Consider the following 18,769-nt stretch of genomic DNA (forward strand, 5'->3'; position numbering starts at 1 on the left):
GCTTTCAGCACCCAGTCAGCGATGGTGAATTTATTAAACTACTTCCCGGCTCATTCCTTTTTATTATTCAATGAGATAATTGAACAAAAGCAAATTAACAAGCAAACAAACAAACAAACAAACAAGCAAAGACCTCCCTTATAATAATTATATGCACCATTCTTTCCCACAGAAAATAGTTGTAACCTAGAAAAGTTTAAGTACCGTCATTATCGACACACCTAACTTTATTTATTTCCATTTTTTTTTTACTCGACAGCCCCCTCTGGCATGCCCTTGAATATCGAGACCGAAGCCCTGACGTCACAAAGTATCAAGATCACGTGGCGGGTAAGAGACTATTGAGGCTGAATAAAAGCGAAAAACACACGCGCACACGCACACACACACACACATGTGTGATCAACCTTGTTTACAGCGGCCATCCAAGGGAGATATTAAAAGTGGCCACCATAGACAGGTGGTAGCAATAGCCCAGTTTGACTGTACATAGGCCCTACTTATAATATGAATACATTATATTCACACAACCCAAAATACTAGACCTGTTATTAACTCTGTCCCCATTCATTCACAAAATCAATCAGCCTAACTGATGATAATGATATAATTTAAACTGATTAATATTACTTTGTCTCCCTCTCTCTCTTTCCCCTAGCAACCACGCGCGGATCTTCAGAATGGCCTCCTGCTCGGCTACCACATTCAGTATCGGGATCCCGATTCGCCATTCCAGTCCCGGATCATTCCCGTAGAGACAAATTACATCGAGACTCACACATTGACTCAGCTGCGGAAATTCACGGAGTACACCATCCAGTTGCGGGCCTACAACAGGGTGAACGTCGGCCCGTGGTCGACCTCCCATAGGGTCATGACTCTTGAAGATGGTAACTTTTTTTTCTTTTCACAAAGAAACTTTCTTCACTTAACATTCTGGTCCACATGTCACTTTAAAATATGGTACATAAAGACAAATAATACAATCTGACAGGCAGCTACAAATAGTCTAAAGAATATGAATACGATTCCAGTTAATATTGGATACAAAAACTTTAATTTTTTTTTTTCCAGACATGATTCATTTGCTTTCTTCGGTTTTTTATTCACTCTCTCACTGCTTTGCGTCCTTGCACTGATGACGTCGTATCATTGGAGCCTTAGACTTTCGGGAGAAAAAAAACAGGCTAGGGCCTATACATAAATTTCCAAAATTTTATTACTTATTTGACTCAACTTTCGCAAGAAAAGACCCAGTCACCTAAAGTGGCCATAAATGGTGTGGGCATCAATATGAAAAATCATGCCGTAACAGAAGCTCAGAAAACAGGATACGTTCCTCATATCTCCCTTCCTGTCTCTCCCCTCTCGACAAACGTGCTCTATCTCTGTCTTAAGAAAATTGTATATTTAGGTCATTTTGATAAGAGCATATCAACTTTGAAACCAAGAGACTTCAAATCAGAGGTTGGATATTCTTTTGCACAGATAGTCATCTTACCACTCCCCCTTGTAGCACTATGACAGTAATCTTTATACGAGTATGACTCCAGGACCCTGTTTCACAAAGCTGTTCGTGTTAAAAGTTACACATGACTTTACGAGCGACTCGAATATGAGGTACCAACATATGTGCCCATTTCTTCTTTATGTTTTCACAAAGTACGACTGTATTTCAATAATTGCTTTTACATTGGGGCAAAATTACACACTCAACGAAAAACTTGTGTTAAGAATGATCATTATCATCTGCAAATTTCAACTTTAGCTATTGAAATTAACAATGATTAGGAAACCCACTTGGCATGCCATATTTAAGCCGTTCGTAAAGCCGTGCAGAACTTTACGAAGAGCTTTATGAAACAGGGCCCTGGACATCACTGTGTCATAAGGTAATTCTTTAAAGTAGGGACATTTTAGCTTCCCTTGGGATTAATAGTGGACACTGCAGTTTCAGCAAACAATGAAGTAAATACATAGCTACTTTGGAATACCTTACAGCACTTCTAGATGTTACGAAACAGTGGTACGTACAAGTTTCTTTTATTCATACATGTATGATAGTCATAATGTACTATGTGTGAGCTCCAAGAATGGAGAATAAGAAATGAAACAAACAGACAGACATCAAGAAAGACGAGAAGAAAGAACGTGGAACATTACGGAGAAAGATGCTTAGAAACGAGCTTATTATTTTCTCTCTCTCTCATCCCTCTTTCTAAAGTTCCCAGCGAGGCGCCACAAGCTGTCACAGCCAGATCTCTGGGGTCGACAGGTGTGATGGTAGCCTGGACTGCACCCAACCAGGAGTCGCTGCACGGCATACTGCAGGGATACAGAGTTTACTACAGGCCTGTGCGAGAAGACGAAGGTAAGCATTCAAGCAACTGACCAACAAACTGACCAACCAGCCTACCAACCAGCTTACCATTTGACCAATCAAGAGACCATCTATAAAGCACTCAACCAAGCAAGCAGCCAACTACTCAACTAACCGTCCAATCGAACTAAGAAGCATGTTACGATATTAAATTATGAGCCACAAAGCAAACCAATCATCAGACTGAGAATTAATATGCAAAGAAATGAGCCACAAAACAAACCAATTACCAAAAATGACAGGGTGTTTAACCAGGTGAAGTGGTTCCGCCTCACATCCAACTGGACCCCATGGAAGACCAGCTTAGCATAGCTGAATAAGGGCTATCCAGCCATCTTCTCAGATGGAAAATGAACAAACAAACAAATATAGAATATGCGTGTACATGCCTTGCGTTATAAGTGATCACACTGTATACACTTCACTAAAGATGGAATTCGTTGGGACTGACGTGAAAAACTATCCCAGAATGTAAACTCCCCCCCAAAAACCCAAACATTTTGTTAAAGTTAGTTTCCATGGTTTTCATTTATCTACTGCCTACACGAAAATTTCGCAACTGTTATCCGCTTGACGTAATAAGTCTCGTGCATGTCACTTCAAAAGGTAACAGTTATCTGCAGATCCAAAGTCGAACAATAAACTAATAGGACGGTAAATTTGTGGCAAAAAAAAAATGCTCCACTTAAATTTTGCATTTATTTTTTTTTCAATGAATTTACACGTTTATTCATTTTTTCATTTGCTCATCAATATATTTACCTGTTTGTTTATTTTTCTCCTCATTAAGCTTCTACTCGAATACTGTGATCCGTTTGTGTATTTATCTAGTACTTCATTCATTTGATCAACTTTACTCATTTATACATTTATTCATATATTTACATATTTATCTTTTTTTGTTCTTTTACACATTCAAATACATATCCATTCATTCAATCACCTATTTATCAATTCATTCGCTCCGTGCATAACAGATGAATTGGACTCCCAGAGATACCAGACAACTAACTTGTATGCGGAGCTCAACAATCTTCAGAAGTTTACTAACTACAGCCTGTCGGTGGTGGCGTACACACGAGTCGGGGAGGGAGTGAGGAGCGAGGAGAAGATAGTACGGACCGAGCAAGACGGTACGTAAATCGTAATAACCCCAAGGCCGTTATCCCAGTCATGCAAACTGCTTTTTGATGACGGTCTTCTCAACCTGTACCGTAAGATGCTATATTGTATATTTTCTTGTATACATCCACTTATATACACTCTTGTATTCACATTTTGATGAGTACCAGTTGAGAACGTCCGTTATAAAGAACACCATAAAAAAAAATCAAATAAATGATTCTTTCCCCGAGTAGGTATGCCCATTATTACATTTCTATGTCTATTAATCACTGCACTGAAAAATCAGTATGTTTTCCGTCGACGAAGGACGAATTTATACATCTGTTAAAACCTGTGACAAAGGTCTCTAGACATAATAGTTAGGTCAGACATGTCAGAGGAAAAGAAACACGCATGCCACAAGACACCTTTTCACCGACATCTTCTCAGACTATTGTGGAGAAATTGAGAGATCGTGAACATCTGCCCATACAGAACACTTGACGTTGGTGCAAAATTGAATCTGCCTATAGCGATTGACGGATGTAGGTTTGTTAGAACATTGGGACAATGGAAATGTTATAATGGAAGTATAGTTATAGTAACTTTATTACCGTGGTGGTTTCTGAGCGGTTACGTTTCCCTTTGGGCCATCCGAAGGTTATGTTCTTGATTTGGTGTTTGAGCGCTTTCACATCTCATCAGGACTATGTGTACCTTACACTTCATGATATTATACAACTTTCTTCATCGCATTTTGCCAATATAGTTCCGGAGGCACCCGCCGATATCAAGGCGCACGCCGCATCACCCACGAGCATCATGGTGTCTTGGCTTCCTCCGCTCTTCATTAATGGCATCCTCACTCACTACTACCTGCATATACGGTACAGGGAACGCGAACGAGAGGTAATCGCAAACACTATTTATTTCTATTGTATCTATTTGTATCTATTCCTATTCTGTATTGATATTCATATTTATCCATTCTATATGATTATGAATGTTGATATTTGCTGGAAATAAATATCGTTGAACCTTAAAAACAAAAACAAAAACAAAAACAAAAACAAAAACAAAAATCTGAAACCTAAAAACTGTTGTTACGGGTATTTCTATTTTTCTATTTTTTTATTTTTGTTTTCATTTTTTTTTTTGGGGGGGGGGGAGGGGAGGGGAGGGGGGAGAGGTGGGGGTAAAATTGTTTGACCCCAACAATTTTGAGGGGAGAGGGATGAAATTGCCCCTCTTGCCCCCCCCCCCCCTCCCTCCCTCCCCGCTGATCGACACCCCTGATCGACACCCTAGATCATCCCTGTGCAGACATACATTATACCCCAGCATACCATACGACATAGATGTACCCTGACAGTGTCGTCATTGTTTGCTGAATGATTCCGAAAGTGGAAGACATTACTTACGTGTACGTGCGTGCGGGGAGGGGTAGGTCAGTGCGTACGAAGTGCGTACATGGAGGGGGGGGGGGGGGGGGGGGGGGGGGGAGGGGAGGGGGCTCAACTTGAAGGGAAAGGCTCAGCAGTGTGGAATCAAAATAACGATTGGATAGTAATTCAGGTCTTTTTTTTTTTTTGGCCGTCTATTCGGTTTTTTTTTGTCTGTTTACTTCTGAATCTTTCCATTTGCCCCATAGATTTATCAGAATGAAACTACAACCCCGGTAAGAGACAAATTCTCTATCGCAAACTTTTAGCACTGCTTACGAAGTTATTTCATCATCCTGTTTTATCTATTTTGACGAGGTCCACATAGTGGTTCTCTGTCATCGTTTACAACACCAGCAAACTTGTACATTAACGCTGCGAGAAAGCTGAACTTGATTTCAAATGTGGTGGTGAAATTAACCTTTCTTTTTACCTGTGCGTGCGTGACAGTAAGAACGGCCTGTACACACAACTAGCCGACATTGCCAGGAACGGACGCCGTCCGTAGTAGGCCTACGTTAATTTCAAGTTAATTCGTATCTCATGCCCTAACCAAATTAAACTTGAAATAAAGTAAGCTTGCCCTTATGAACTGTAATTACTTATGTTCTGTGCTACAATCCATTGTTTCGCTTTTCTATGAAGGCAGTTGCTGTATTGACCAGAAAAAGTTATTTGACTTTCTTCTTCTTGCGTATGCCGGGTCTTTTGATAATCATACTATTTTTGTATAATGTGCGAAGACGGCTCGGTATGAAACTTGGCGTACTACATTGTAGGTTGTATACGATTCTAACTTGATTAATTCTAATTCATTATAACTTCTTTTGCTGTTTTTTAAACAAAACTAAAGACATAAGGAAAATTGTATCAGTAATATGTAATCTGATTTTATATCAAAATAATAAATTCTGCGTTTTTTTCCTGCCTACAACATTCCATATTTATATGTTTCTGTTAGAAATGGAAAAAATTAATGAATGAATGAAAAAATGAACCTTCAAGGGTTGACAGAGGGCAAAATAAAGAATCGTAATCAACGCCTGCTCGTCATTACGCTTAAATGTGCCGGGGAATACGAATCGAAATCGGTTAAGGAAATGCGTAATTTGGTTTTCATGTTAAAAGCGTTTTTGCTCCTTTGCTTTGAGTTTGAGACAATTATTCTTACTTTGTTTGATATTGTAAGTCGTTGTTTATGCGCACTATATTCAACGTCGTCCAATTTTCCTATTCTTATAAGGTATATTTTCGTAGAAATATCTAACTTAAAGGACAAGTTCACCTTTATAAACATAAGGATTGAGAGAATGTAGCAATATTAGTAGAACACATCATTGAAAGTTTGAGGAAAATCAGACAATCCGTTCAAAAGTTATGAATCTTTAAAATTTTTGTGCAGCAACCGCTGGATGAGAAGACTACTGCAGTGTATGAATAACTTGCGTACAACAATATAAGGAAAATATAAAGAAAATTTCACAAAATTCCATCTTTTGAAAAAAGTACACATTCCCCTGACTCGTTACCGACAAATGTTATGGGCAATATTATTCCCCCTGCCTTTAGAAAGAGGCAAGTCAAGAGCTCTTTTATTATGCGAAAAAAGTGAAAATATGTTGAATTTTCTTTTACATTTTCTTTATACTGTTGTACGCATATGACTCACAAGCTGTAGTAGTCTCCTCATCCAGCGGTTCCAACACAAAAATTTTAAAAATTCATAACTTTTGCATCGATTGTCCAATTTTCCTCAAACTTTCACTGATGTGTTCTACTAATATTGTTGCATTCTCTCAATCCTTATGTTTATGAAGGTGAACTTGTCCTTTAAGCTGCACATCTTTTAAGATTTATTTCAATTTATTTGTTTCATATACGTGCTACGCGTGTACTTTTAAATGCCGATATTACCAATAGTGTATCAATGCGATTCCTATTTTTGACAACCACATAAACTTAACGATTCTCTCTCTGATATGCAGATTTTTTCAGTAGCCAAATACAATCCCCGTCATTATTCTACACCCTATGAATACAAGCCATTGATATATTTCAAATGTTCATTATTGATTGGTAATAATCGTTCAAGTGACTTTTCTACTGCCAAAATCCGTCCGTACTTACTTGCTCAAACATGTCACTTTTTTTTTTCAAAGAAAAAAAAAAATTGTCATTCCAGTACCCCTGCCTGACCTTGATGCAATTTTCTTTTTGCTGGCACTCATAAGCACAGTTATTCTCATTTACAAATCACTCTGTAAAATTCTTAGCTCAGGACCAAAATTGTACCCGTACTCAAAGTTTAGTTTACGCATAGTGTTTGCTCATGCTTTATGGATGGACATTACAGTGACAGCTACCAAAGCACCTTAAAGTTTAGGTACCAGTGAACCAGACTAATGTTTTCTCTTTTCTAAACTGCAGCAATTAGAAAAGAAAAATCCAGAGCAGTCAACAAGTTCCTGTAATACCAATGATAATGGAAGTTCTCCGCAATGTCCAATTTGAATAGTATGAATGATAAGGATGCTATTTTTGCTCGAAGAAATGCTTTAGTTGTAAAAGAATAGAAATTCATTCTGCCTTTATGATGATGATGATGATCCACAGCATTTGTGTAGTGCCATATATCTGTTGTAGAAACATTCAAAGGCGCAGACTCCTCCATGAGAGTTAGCAATTGAATGCCTGGTGAAAAATGTGAGTCTTCAGTGAGGTTTTAAAGTGAACCAGTCATCAACTGATTAGGCATGTTTTTGTTTTTTGTTTTGTTTTTTTACGACCGAAAGATATGAAAAGCGTGATTTTGACTTGACATTAACTTTTCGATTGTATTTTTCCCTTGAAATAATCACTGTTTTACAGACCATTGTCATAAACAATGCAAGGCTCAGAAATCAATCATAATCGGATCTCTGCTCCATACACATGACTCTGTTTGCCTCAACAGATTGTCGAGGAGAAGGAGTTGGAACCGAGCACTTACTACTACCTGGTCGAAGACCTGAGTACCGACTATGAGTATGACTTCTGGGTGGAGGCCAGTACCATGGTTGGGCAGGGGGAGCCAAGTCGAATTGCTACCGAGATCCCTATGTCTAGAGGTACGTGAGAATAAGAACTTGACCCTGTATATACCCCATGAGTATAATGGTTCAAGCCAGACTACGATTAACGCTATGCCCCCCCCCCTCTTTCCTTTCTAACTTTGAAACTGGTTATAGGCCTAGTTGCAAACAAAATACGCTGTAGGCGTAAGATGACGAATTAGCGTTTATTTCGTGTATTATACGTCTAGTAAAGGCGCTCCATACTAGTGATGCTAGATTATCATCGTTTGTCTGTCCTATCCTACTATGACAATGAAACATCTTTACAAAAATGAATATCCTTGCTTTGGCCTGGTCTATTTCCTATCATACGTTATCCTTTCATGTTTATAATGATTAGATGATTATATCAGTGGCACTTCATGTCTGACCGAATAAAATTATTAAATCCGCGAACAATTGTTGAAAGGTCCATCGTCGTTGGCTCGATTTGCATTGGATATATTAAACTCGTCCTATTGAAAAAGTATTGAGCGAACCAAGTCTGTAATTTGTGATTAGAACTTGCGTTTTTCATCTGATTTGCATATCTTTTTAATTGCGCCCTCTACAGTTCCGGCTAGGATAATGTCATTCTCCACCACCTTCACGACTCCATGGAAACGTGAGGTCACCTTGGACTGCCTTCCGGTCGGTGACCCCGTGTTGACGGTTGAATGGAAGAAGAACAGGTTATTATATTCGTTTGGATTTAACCCACTGAGCGCGAGAAAGGAATGTAACGCGTATAAAGGCTTTGACAAGTTACTTTACCTTCGAGGCAAAGGGTTTAATGGATCTTTGTGATGTTAAGCCTGAAATATTTCATGGTATAGCATAATTTTTTTGACAACTTTCTTTAAGATATGTAATGTCTAATTACAAAACATTATTACCGAACTAATATCATATGATGCTGTACTTTCATTTGATAGTTTTTCTGTATCAATGCGCTTAGAAACGTCATTATTAAGCAATAGTGTTATCTATTATCATTATTTTTATTATGATTATCAAGGTATTGAAAATAAGTGAAGATGTTGTTAATGACATCATCGCTTAATTACGATCATCTTCTTTAGCTAAATCGACCAAGAATTTACTCTCAAAATGATGCAATCGTCCTTGAAAGAATCTCTAGATTACATCCCAGTATTTTCGGGTCCTTTGCTGAAGTTTTTGTTTCCGGTATAAAGACGAACCTGAACATAATCTTAGGCCAAAGTAAGAAAATATTGTGTGATTTATACTCCTCAGCAGTGGCGTATCTAGGGGGGGGGGGGGCAAGGGGGGCACGTGCCCCGGGCGCCACTCTTTGGGGGCGCCGAAAACGAAAAAAAGAAAAAAAAGAAAAAAAAAAACGAAGAAGAAAAAGAAAAGAAGAAGAAGAAGAAGAAGAAGAAAAAAAAAAAACTCGCCCGGACCGGGAAGGAGGGAGCATGGGGGTGGGGGGGGGGGGGGGGGAGAAAACCAAATCAAACAAGGTAAAAACAAAAAATGACAATGTTTATTGTATTCACACAGGAATTCCATGTTTTGTAAGCTGAAATTTCGGCTCGCTCGTTGCGCTCGCTCGCCAAAATTCATATATATAAAAAGAAGATAAGAACAAAACGTGATGATGACGCGGACAAAATGACAATGTATATTGTGTTCACACATGCCATCGTTAGAAGGCAAAATGTTACACGGAGCAGCGGCTGCAATTTTATTTCTTTCGTTCTGAAGCGATCGCCCATTGGATCAAACGTGGGCGCGAAAGGTGTCGAACATACGGGGGGGGGGGGCGCAAAAAACCAAATCAAACAAGATAAGAACAAAACGTATAATGATGACGCGGAAATATACAAATTTCGGCTCACTTGCGCGTACTAATTTAGAGTACTTTTTTCAAGTCCTCAGTTTGTTAGTATAAATCGTTATCTATAAGGCCGTTACCATTAATTTTCATGAGTAGAATTGTAAGATTTAATGAGTAAAAAATGACAAGAATTCCATGTTTTGTAAGCTGAAATGCAAAAATTTTCGGCTCGCTCGCTGCGCTCGCTCGCCAAAATTTATTTAGATTTATTACATTTAAATCACCCTCATCTATAAGGCCGTCACTATGTCTTTATTAGAATTGTGATTTAATAAGCAAAAAATGACAAGAATTCCATGTTTTGTACGCTGAAATACAGAAATTTTCGGCTCGCTCTCTGCGCTCGCTCGCTAAGATTCGCCCTCCAAAAAAAGAGATAGGAACGAAACGTGATGATGGCGCGGAAATATACAAATTTCGGCTCTCTCGTGCGTACTAATTTGGAGTATTTTTTCAAGTCCTCAGATTGTTGGTATAAATCGTTATCTATAAGGCCGTCACCATTAATTTTCTTGATTAGAATTGTAAGATTTAATAAGCAAAAAATGACAAGAATTCCATGTTTTGTAAGCTGAAATACAAAAATTTTCGGCTCGCTCGCTGCGCTCGCTCGCCAAAATTTATCACCAAAAAAAAAAAAAAAAAAAAAGAGATAAGAACAAAACGTGATGATGACGCGGAAATACACAAAAGTTTTCGGCTAGCTCGCTACGCTCGCTTGCCAAAATTTATCTAAATTTATTACATTTAAATCACCCTCAAAAGACCCCTTTTAAGTGCTTGAAAAAGCATATCATGTAGACTTTTTTTAAAGTCCCTACCGGGATGGGGTTGGGGTTGAACACTTTTTCAGAAATTCGGGGCGCAATTTTCGCACTTGCCCCGGGCGCCATTTTCCCTAGATACGCCACTGCTCCTTAGGTCTTTGTTTTGTATCTTGGCTAAACTCAAATTGTTGTGCTGACTGTTATCGTATCTCACCTAGACTGCCCGACGTGATCACGCCAGACGGACGAGTCGATATTCTCGAGAACGGATCACTAGTCATCCACTCTGTCCAGTCAACAGACGCCGGAAATTACACGTGTAGGGCCATAAACGAGTACGGGTCTTCCGACTCCATCACGGTGCGGCTGTTAGTGTTGGGTGAGTGAGGACTTCGGTCTATTGCATGTGCATGTCCATGAGAGCGCCAGGTTGACTTGAGCATGCGACCAGCATGGCAGGCGCCATATTTAACTGCTGCATGAACGGAATGACATTTCATCGATGCATGCTTTGTCAGTCTCAATCTATATAACACGGCTGATTATTTGAAGGCATGGCTTGGATGACTGTTCTTATTTTCATGTAATATATTCAAAATTGTGATTTTGGTTTCTATAATCATTTATGCTTAATTCATAAAAGTAATTCTGGTTCTGTCTTCTATGAACCTGAAGCTATCAAAAAGCAACAGTTTATTGGTCAAGTTTGTGATTCGTCAGTTCAGAAAAGCATTGATGCTAGAAGGAACTTAATGCGTCACTGTTCAACCAATTTAGAAGAATAAAAATCCGAAATTTTGCAGAATATTTATGTGCAAAATTATTTCATTTTTTACGTAAGCACTGCCACGTTGACACGACATTCTGGATAAACGCATTTTAGTAACATTACCTAGAAAAGGAGAAAATGAGATTTTAAATCATCCATTGGGTCGATCTGTCAAAAGAGAAATAATGCATTTAGTGATTTGTTGTTGTTGTTGTAATTGGAACAATTCGAAAATTCATGGAGAAGGGTTAATTCCGTGTGTCATTTTTTTTCCTGATTGAACAGACAAGAAATAGTATACTGAATTTACACTCGGAAATTCAAATTTGAAAGGATATTTAATGTTTAGGAGCGAATCACACTCTTGATTGTCATTGAAGTTGTTTTTTTTTTTCAGTTTTGTAAAGATAATTATTTCTTAGAGACCTGTATTATCACTGCATGTCACCCGTTTGCTAATTTGCATGCCGCATGTTTACACTGAAGATTTACTTGCATTACTAACTTTTCACCCTTCACACGCATGTCCCCCGAATGATTTTGATTGTAGATGTAGTCAACTGCATGTTGTTCAGCCAAGATTAATTTCCCCTATCTGATTAACACGACATCAAGTTGCGTGTGTGGCTTATGATAACTGATTTCTAACGTGAATACATGTATATTGTGCATGACTCGACCTGACCTAATTTGCATATTTCTCTGACGTCATCGACGAGCAGTGGTGAACCATACGAAGGGTAGTAAGTACATAACACCCAGCTTGGCCTTGCTGCTTATTTTACTGCCTGTTCCTTCTCTGCATGTATACATTCCATAAAAATCAATGATATGAAAATATCATTTGTGATGTTATTGCACAAAAAAGTTTCATTTCAAGGGTGAAAATGTTAGTTGTGTTTGTTTGGAGGACAAAATCATGTACAAGTAAAATGGGCACGAAACAATAAAAATGCCGAAGCATCAACCCCTCCCCCTAGAAAAAAAAAATACATCAGGCCTAAACAAAGCTTATCCTTTTTTTTTACGCAGATCTAACTTTATGACCTTTATGTAGAATCAAAAAGGATTAATATGACATATCTTTCTACGTATAGATGTACTGCCTACTGGAATGAAACTTTTCATTTTGTTTTTGTGACGTTGTGACGTGCGGCCTTCCTAGTACATAGCAGAGAGCTGCATTCAAGTATAAAGAAACGTGTTTTATATAATTATTAAGTTTGTAACATGCGCAAAGAAAGAGAAAAGTCCCATCTACGCTGGACTGTAAGAGCTAAAACTTGTTAGTTCTCTATTTATATATTACCCACTTTATGAGCTCAACGTTCTCATTAGTTTCAACCAATTAGTGAAACGAGGATCAGCAATGCTGATGCAAAGACGTTTGAATGATAAAATACATTTTGAACGTCATTCTTTTTTTTTTTTTTGGGGGGGGGGGGGACCTTCTGAAGTTACATACGTGAAAAGAGCCTAGTAATTGTGTACAATTAAATTGATTCTGTTAAAAAATTGATTTTGCACAAATTGTGATATTTGGACAAGGTGCTCACTAAATGCAGCAATCTAAAATGTGCTATAAGGCCGTAACGATCACTAATTGTGATTCTGTGCTCATGGGTATTGTGACCATTAGTATTATTGATAGTCATCACTGTATTTTACATAACAGTATTTTGTTCCACTTGAGTGGTTGGAAGACGTTTTTGTCGAGAATTGATAGACATTGTTACGTAACGTCTCCAATGGGCGTTGGTATATTTCTGTACACGTGTCAGAACGCACATGTTGTTTAATAGCATATTTTATGTTCTTACGAGGTTCAGATCTAGTCACGTCAAGATGCTGCCAGACGCAAAATGGATGATACAAGTCTTGAATTGCCGCATTAGACATTGATGATAATGCAGCAGATGAGAAAAATCAAAATCACACAGTCAATTCGTGTGTTTTTTTTTTCCCGTTTACATTATTTGGTTCTCGGCAGACCTTCTTCCAATCACAAATCACTTGTTCGCTGTTATAAATGATGGAAGAATTTTAGGTTGAATGGGTGTTGTGATTGTCTGCTTATCATTTGGAAGAGCTTATGGGGGCGATTTACAGATATCACGTTCATGAAAGATCAACCATTTTCAAGCCTCAAAAAAAAAAAAAAAAAAGATTGTGAATGTAATCAGAAGAGATGCTTATACCTTTCAGTAGACGAGTACGTACAAACAAAGCCAATTTATGATACTTCACAGAACGACGCTGAAAGCTCAAGAAATCTGTATGTTCTTCTATTCTTTAACTACGCAACACTGGATTGATCCTATTCTGTTTTTGAGCGTTTGTAAATGGTTGATAGTGATTGTGTTCACGTCGTTACACGTCATGTCGCATTGCATGGTAGCTGTGGCTAGAGAGTAGATATCGAATCTAGAAATGTCACTTGACAGAAACATGTTTCAGGCTTTTTTTTTATATCAGCAATGCTGTAGTGTAGAACTGAATGTAGCGAATTCTTGAGTACAATGTATACACTTTCAACAGCTTGAAACCGCATGTGAAGTTTCTATTATGTAGTATGTCATGTCATTGGTTCTGTGCTGTGGCACGCAAGTTAAATAACTTTAGAAATGGCCTACCAATAATGCACAAAACATGTATCTTTTTTTCCCCTCCTCCATCGTTTGTCACTTTAACCAATGCGGCCTACACAAAATCTTTATTTTCGAAGAATTCTATCGCACCTTTCATGGATTGATAATCTTTTCGCACTGGCTATGATTATCTTTCTGAACTAAAGAACATTGTCACATGAGAACCGAGAGCATAGGTGGTACTGTGGGCTTGTTTTTACGTGTTAGATTTAAGTAATTACGTATCTGATTTAATTTTTTTTTTCTTGAACCAGGTGCAACCAGGAGTGGATATCATAAACTGGTCAATGTAAAATTATGCATTGGATTATTTTACCATTTATTACCTTTGCTTGTGGCAAGGCGCATCAAAACATTTCATCCAGACTTCATAATTAGTGTGTTATGTGATGCTAAACTCGATGTAACTCATCTATTTTCCAATTCTAATCCACAGAAAATAAACCCCCAACATGAGCAGACAAACTTATGAAATTTCTATGCTTTGTGATTATCCTATGATCCCAAAAAAAAAAATGAAAACACCCTGTAAGAGAGAAGAAAATATACTGTATAATTTACCAACTACGTGGTGCATTCACTAAAATGATAGTTGGAAACAATCAAGAAAGAACATAATCTATGAAGGTAATTCAATAATATATCTTGGGTAGATAATGCCCGTCGTGCTCCCAAAGTCAGTAAGCAGTAAGGGGTCAATGAAGTCTGTCGAAGGTGACAAAAATCATGCTAGAAAGTATAAAATGGACAAGAAATCCTAGCCATAAACGTTGCTGCCACACAAAGCAGGTATACAATTTGTTCTCATAAATTAATCTCACACTCGATCATCAAAATAATAATAATGAATTTGTTTATTAAACAGCGCCCCCTAGCCCGCCGGAATTGACAATCTCGTCAACATCCAACACGGCTATCCAAGTGAAGTGGAGATCCACCGGAAATGGAGGGTCGACAATTCTCGGTGAGTAGAAGTATAAACAACACTTGGGGCAGGCCTGGGGGTGGGGACAGCAAACAGTAGGAAAGGTACCAACATAAGGACCCTAACATGCAGCTGAATACATCCCTATTACAAAATTAGAGAATCCGTATTTTATGGGAATATTTCAGCTTGTACCAAGCAATCCGTACATTTTCCTGGAACGGTATCAGTAAGCCTTTATCGCCATTTTTTGTATTCCGCTTCTTTCCACACAGCGTACCAACTCTTCTACCAACGCGCGCACGAACAGACGTGGCTTCGTGAGAACATCAACGCGTCGCTGCGGAGTTACCGCGTCCTTCACCTGTTGTGCGGTACGGGCTACCGCTTCTACATCACCGCGCAGAACAAGCTGGGCATCGGTAAACCCAGCGATATTTTGTCGGCCAGCACTCGAGGAGAGAGTAAGCATATTTCATTTTTATTTCATTTCATTTCATTTCATTTCATTTCATTTCATTTCATTTCATTTCATTTCATTTCATTTCATTTCATTTCATTTCATTTCGTTGCATTTCATTTCATTTCATTTATTAACTTGCCTCACAAATTATACAATTTTGTATTTTGCAGCACACATCCATGACAATGTAAAGTAACATATAAAGTCTGTACTAATGAAAATGTAAATATGAGAGTAAGGCAACAGAGAGAGAGAGAGAGGGGGGGGGGGCAAGAAAGACGGGATAAGAGACAGGAAAATGAAGAAGAGAGGAGAAGCATTTGATAGCAATAGTAAAAACAAATAAATTCAGTTCCTTTAAAAATGAAACAGTAATATGATTGTTGATGACGTCAGAAGACTCGAGACAAGGAAAACATCTATACTGTACTTTGTTTGGGGTTAGCCGAATAAACGTAGACAGACAAAGCAAAATACATTATTGAGACTGCATACAAAACTATGAATATCAAACACGATTATTGTAAGAAACAATATCCTTGGTATAAATGCAGACATAACTTTGAAATCATTACCGTGATATAATGTATATCTTGTACTATGAAAACGGTGCTGCAGTAATAGGCTTGAAACCACGATAAAAAAAGGTAACAATATTAACTTCAAACAAACTGATTTCAAAATTTCTGCCTTGTAATAAGTCTTTTAGTTAAAGGGCCACACTGTGTATTGCCTGCAGACATCAGTACCGCAGTGTTTTCTGTACCTACCTTTATTTTCTTCAAAACAGTACCAATACCGCCCTCTACGGACCAAATCGTGCCGCTGAAGAACGCCTCAAGTATCACGCTGGTTCTGTCAAGTTGGGAGAGCGGGGGATGCCCTATCGAGTCCTACAGCATCCAATATCAGGTCAATTGGGATCAAGCTTATTTTCGATTTTTATTTGCAGGAGTTTGTATAGTCATTTTCATTTTAATTTTGCTTCCATTTCAAGTGTTGTCTGGAATTAGCATTAAAATATAAAATACATAAACAGAAACCTTAGCAGTGATTGCAATGATGTAGGAGATATTGGGTTGACCGTCCATCAAAGTCAATCAGCATCATCATCTTCCACACCAATACCATCTTCTAAATCAAAACCACTCTGCAAACCAAAACCATCTTCAAAACCCAACTATTTCCCACGCCCCAACCACCCTCCAAACCAATACCATCTCCCAAACTAAAACCATTTTCGAAAGCAAAACCATATTCCAAATTAAAGCCACCTTGCAAACCCAAACTATATTTCAAATCAAAACAACCTTCCAAACCAAAACCATCTTCAAACCATAACCACCTTCAAAACCAAAACCTCCTTCCAAACCAAAAAACACCTTTTAAACCGGAACTATCTTCTAAACTAAAATAACCTTGCAAACCCAAACCATCTACCAAAACAAGACCATCTTCCAAACCATAGCCCCTTCCACACCAAAGTCATCTTCCAAATCAAAAGTCACCTTTCAAACCAAATCCACCTTCCAAAATAAAACAAACTTCCCAACCAAAACCATCTTCAAAACTAAAAATCACATTCCAAATTAGAATCATTCTTCAAAAATTATCGGCTATGCCACAGTGAACCCCCATTTCAGACTTTCGGGCATACGTCAGTAAATCTCCGGTAAGAAATCACCCATCTGCTTGTTGGTCATATCTTTTTTTAAATTGTTTTCATCAACAGATATTTGCACAGAAGGAATGGGTTAACACTGCTAACAACCTGCCCGGAGATACCAGGGAGTTCACTGTCGATGGCCTTCGACCTCTGACCTGGTACGAGTTCCGGGTCACGGCTGTCAACACTGCCGGTCCAAGCGTGCAACAGTATCGAGTGGCAACCGTAGCATTTAGTGGTTCAGGTAAATATAATGCGCTGCATAATAGGCCTACTGTATTATAGTAGGCTATAACAAAAGCTGCAACTAGCGCTGCAACAACTGGAATGCTTGGAGCGATTGGATTAATGACTACAGCCTAGGCAACTGCAACCAAAGTAACACAATACACCTACTGTAAACAGGAAATGAGACTTTATGAAACAAGCGTCAAGCCTTTGTATTCCTAATGTCAAATTGCTGTGAGTAACCATAGAATAGTGACACAAAGCCATCGCAGTAGAATAAAACAACAACAACAACCTTACAGTGAATTTGAACACTTGTTATTTATAATCACCATCAAATTTCATTTGTTCTTTACAATATTGCTTCCATCGTATTTTGTCATTTATAGTATTTGAAGCATGGCATTATGAATTGCAAGCAGAACGCACAGACACAGACACACATACACACACACACACACATGAAATAATGCACACACATACACACGTAGACACCTGTTCCGGCTTATTTCTGTATTTGCAGGGACAGCGCCCCCTATAGAGGTAGGACGTCCAGGCACGCCGAGACAGCTCGCTTTCTACGAGAACCCCCGTCTGTTTGGCCCGATCCTGGCGCTGCTCACCCTGTTCGTCATCCTCGGATTCGTCAGCTACTTCGTCCACGGGTGCCGCCGACGTCGCAGCAAGACGCTGAAGTCGCAGCACGTCGTGGTGGAGACGCTGAGCGGACGCGAGAGCAACGGGAACTCGCCATCGTGAGTGTCACGTCACAATAAAATGTGACTCCATTATTGATTTGTACTGTGCTGGATCTATTTATCTCATTCTACTGCCTACAAGATTACTTAATAACAATTAAATTGTTCGCGATCTGTTACTATTTCATTGTTGCTTAATGTCAACTTATCAATTCCATTAATGCACATATTTATTTGTGTATTTCTTCCTTATTTCTATCTTAATGCATCGAAGTAGTTATTCCTTTATTCATTTGGTCAGTTAAATACATAAAAGTCCATCCACTATAAATTCATTTACCTTAAACCTATCAGCTGCTTACAAGTTGAAAACGAGATTGATAACAGAAATAATGAATGTAGGCAATATTGATGTCTCTGTCAACTTTAAATCTTTTATTCATTTGTGGAGAATTGTAATCAGACAGTTATTATTCAGTCTTCCAGTTCAATACATAAAAAAGAAGAAACCAAGAAATAATGAAGCGAATAAACCTTCAAGTCAAGCCCACAATTTTGTTTTAGGATCTACTACCGTCTCTCATCTGACAACAGGCAACAGAACCAAAACCGACCGACTGTAATTTTGCCGCCGGAGAGGGAGCCATTCCTAGGAGCCTACGAGCGTTCCGAAACAATAGCCGTGAGACAGACCCCGTGGATATTTAACGCGGATGAAGGTACCTT

The 18,769-nt window shown here is 38.5% G+C and overlaps 1 protein-coding gene across 1 annotated transcript in view; it reads left to right on the top strand.

Moving 5' to 3' along the window:
* Positions 1-18,769, top strand: part of LOC139708557 (cell adhesion molecule DSCAM-like) — a 71,543-nt gene that overhangs the window by 46,202 nt on the left and 6,572 nt on the right. The window contains exons 14-28 of the mRNA XM_071620500.1: positions 260-330; positions 659-890; positions 2,225-2,371; positions 3,358-3,513; positions 4,254-4,393; positions 7,880-8,033; positions 8,593-8,710; positions 10,865-11,025; positions 12,138-12,158; positions 14,929-15,027; positions 15,264-15,452; positions 16,242-16,363; positions 17,184-17,361; positions 17,869-18,100; positions 18,638-18,762. Coding sequence (XP_071476601.1) covers positions 260-330; positions 659-890; positions 2,225-2,371; positions 3,358-3,513; positions 4,254-4,393; positions 7,880-8,033; positions 8,593-8,710; positions 10,865-11,025; positions 12,138-12,158; positions 14,929-15,027; positions 15,264-15,452; positions 16,242-16,363; positions 17,184-17,361; positions 17,869-18,100; positions 18,638-18,762 — 2,145 coding nt within the window. The remainder of the gene's footprint in view (positions 1-259; positions 331-658; positions 891-2,224; positions 2,372-3,357; positions 3,514-4,253; positions 4,394-7,879; positions 8,034-8,592; positions 8,711-10,864; positions 11,026-12,137; positions 12,159-14,928; positions 15,028-15,263; positions 15,453-16,241; positions 16,364-17,183; positions 17,362-17,868; positions 18,101-18,637; positions 18,763-18,769) is intronic.

Source organism: Diadema antillarum, unplaced genomic scaffold, assembly GCF_040938485.1.
Source record: "Diadema antillarum isolate AM-2024a unplaced genomic scaffold, OU_Dant_1.0 seq00001348_RagTag, whole genome shotgun sequence".
Taxonomy (NCBI): Eukaryota; Metazoa; Echinodermata; class Echinoidea; order Diadematoida; family Diadematidae; genus Diadema; species Diadema antillarum.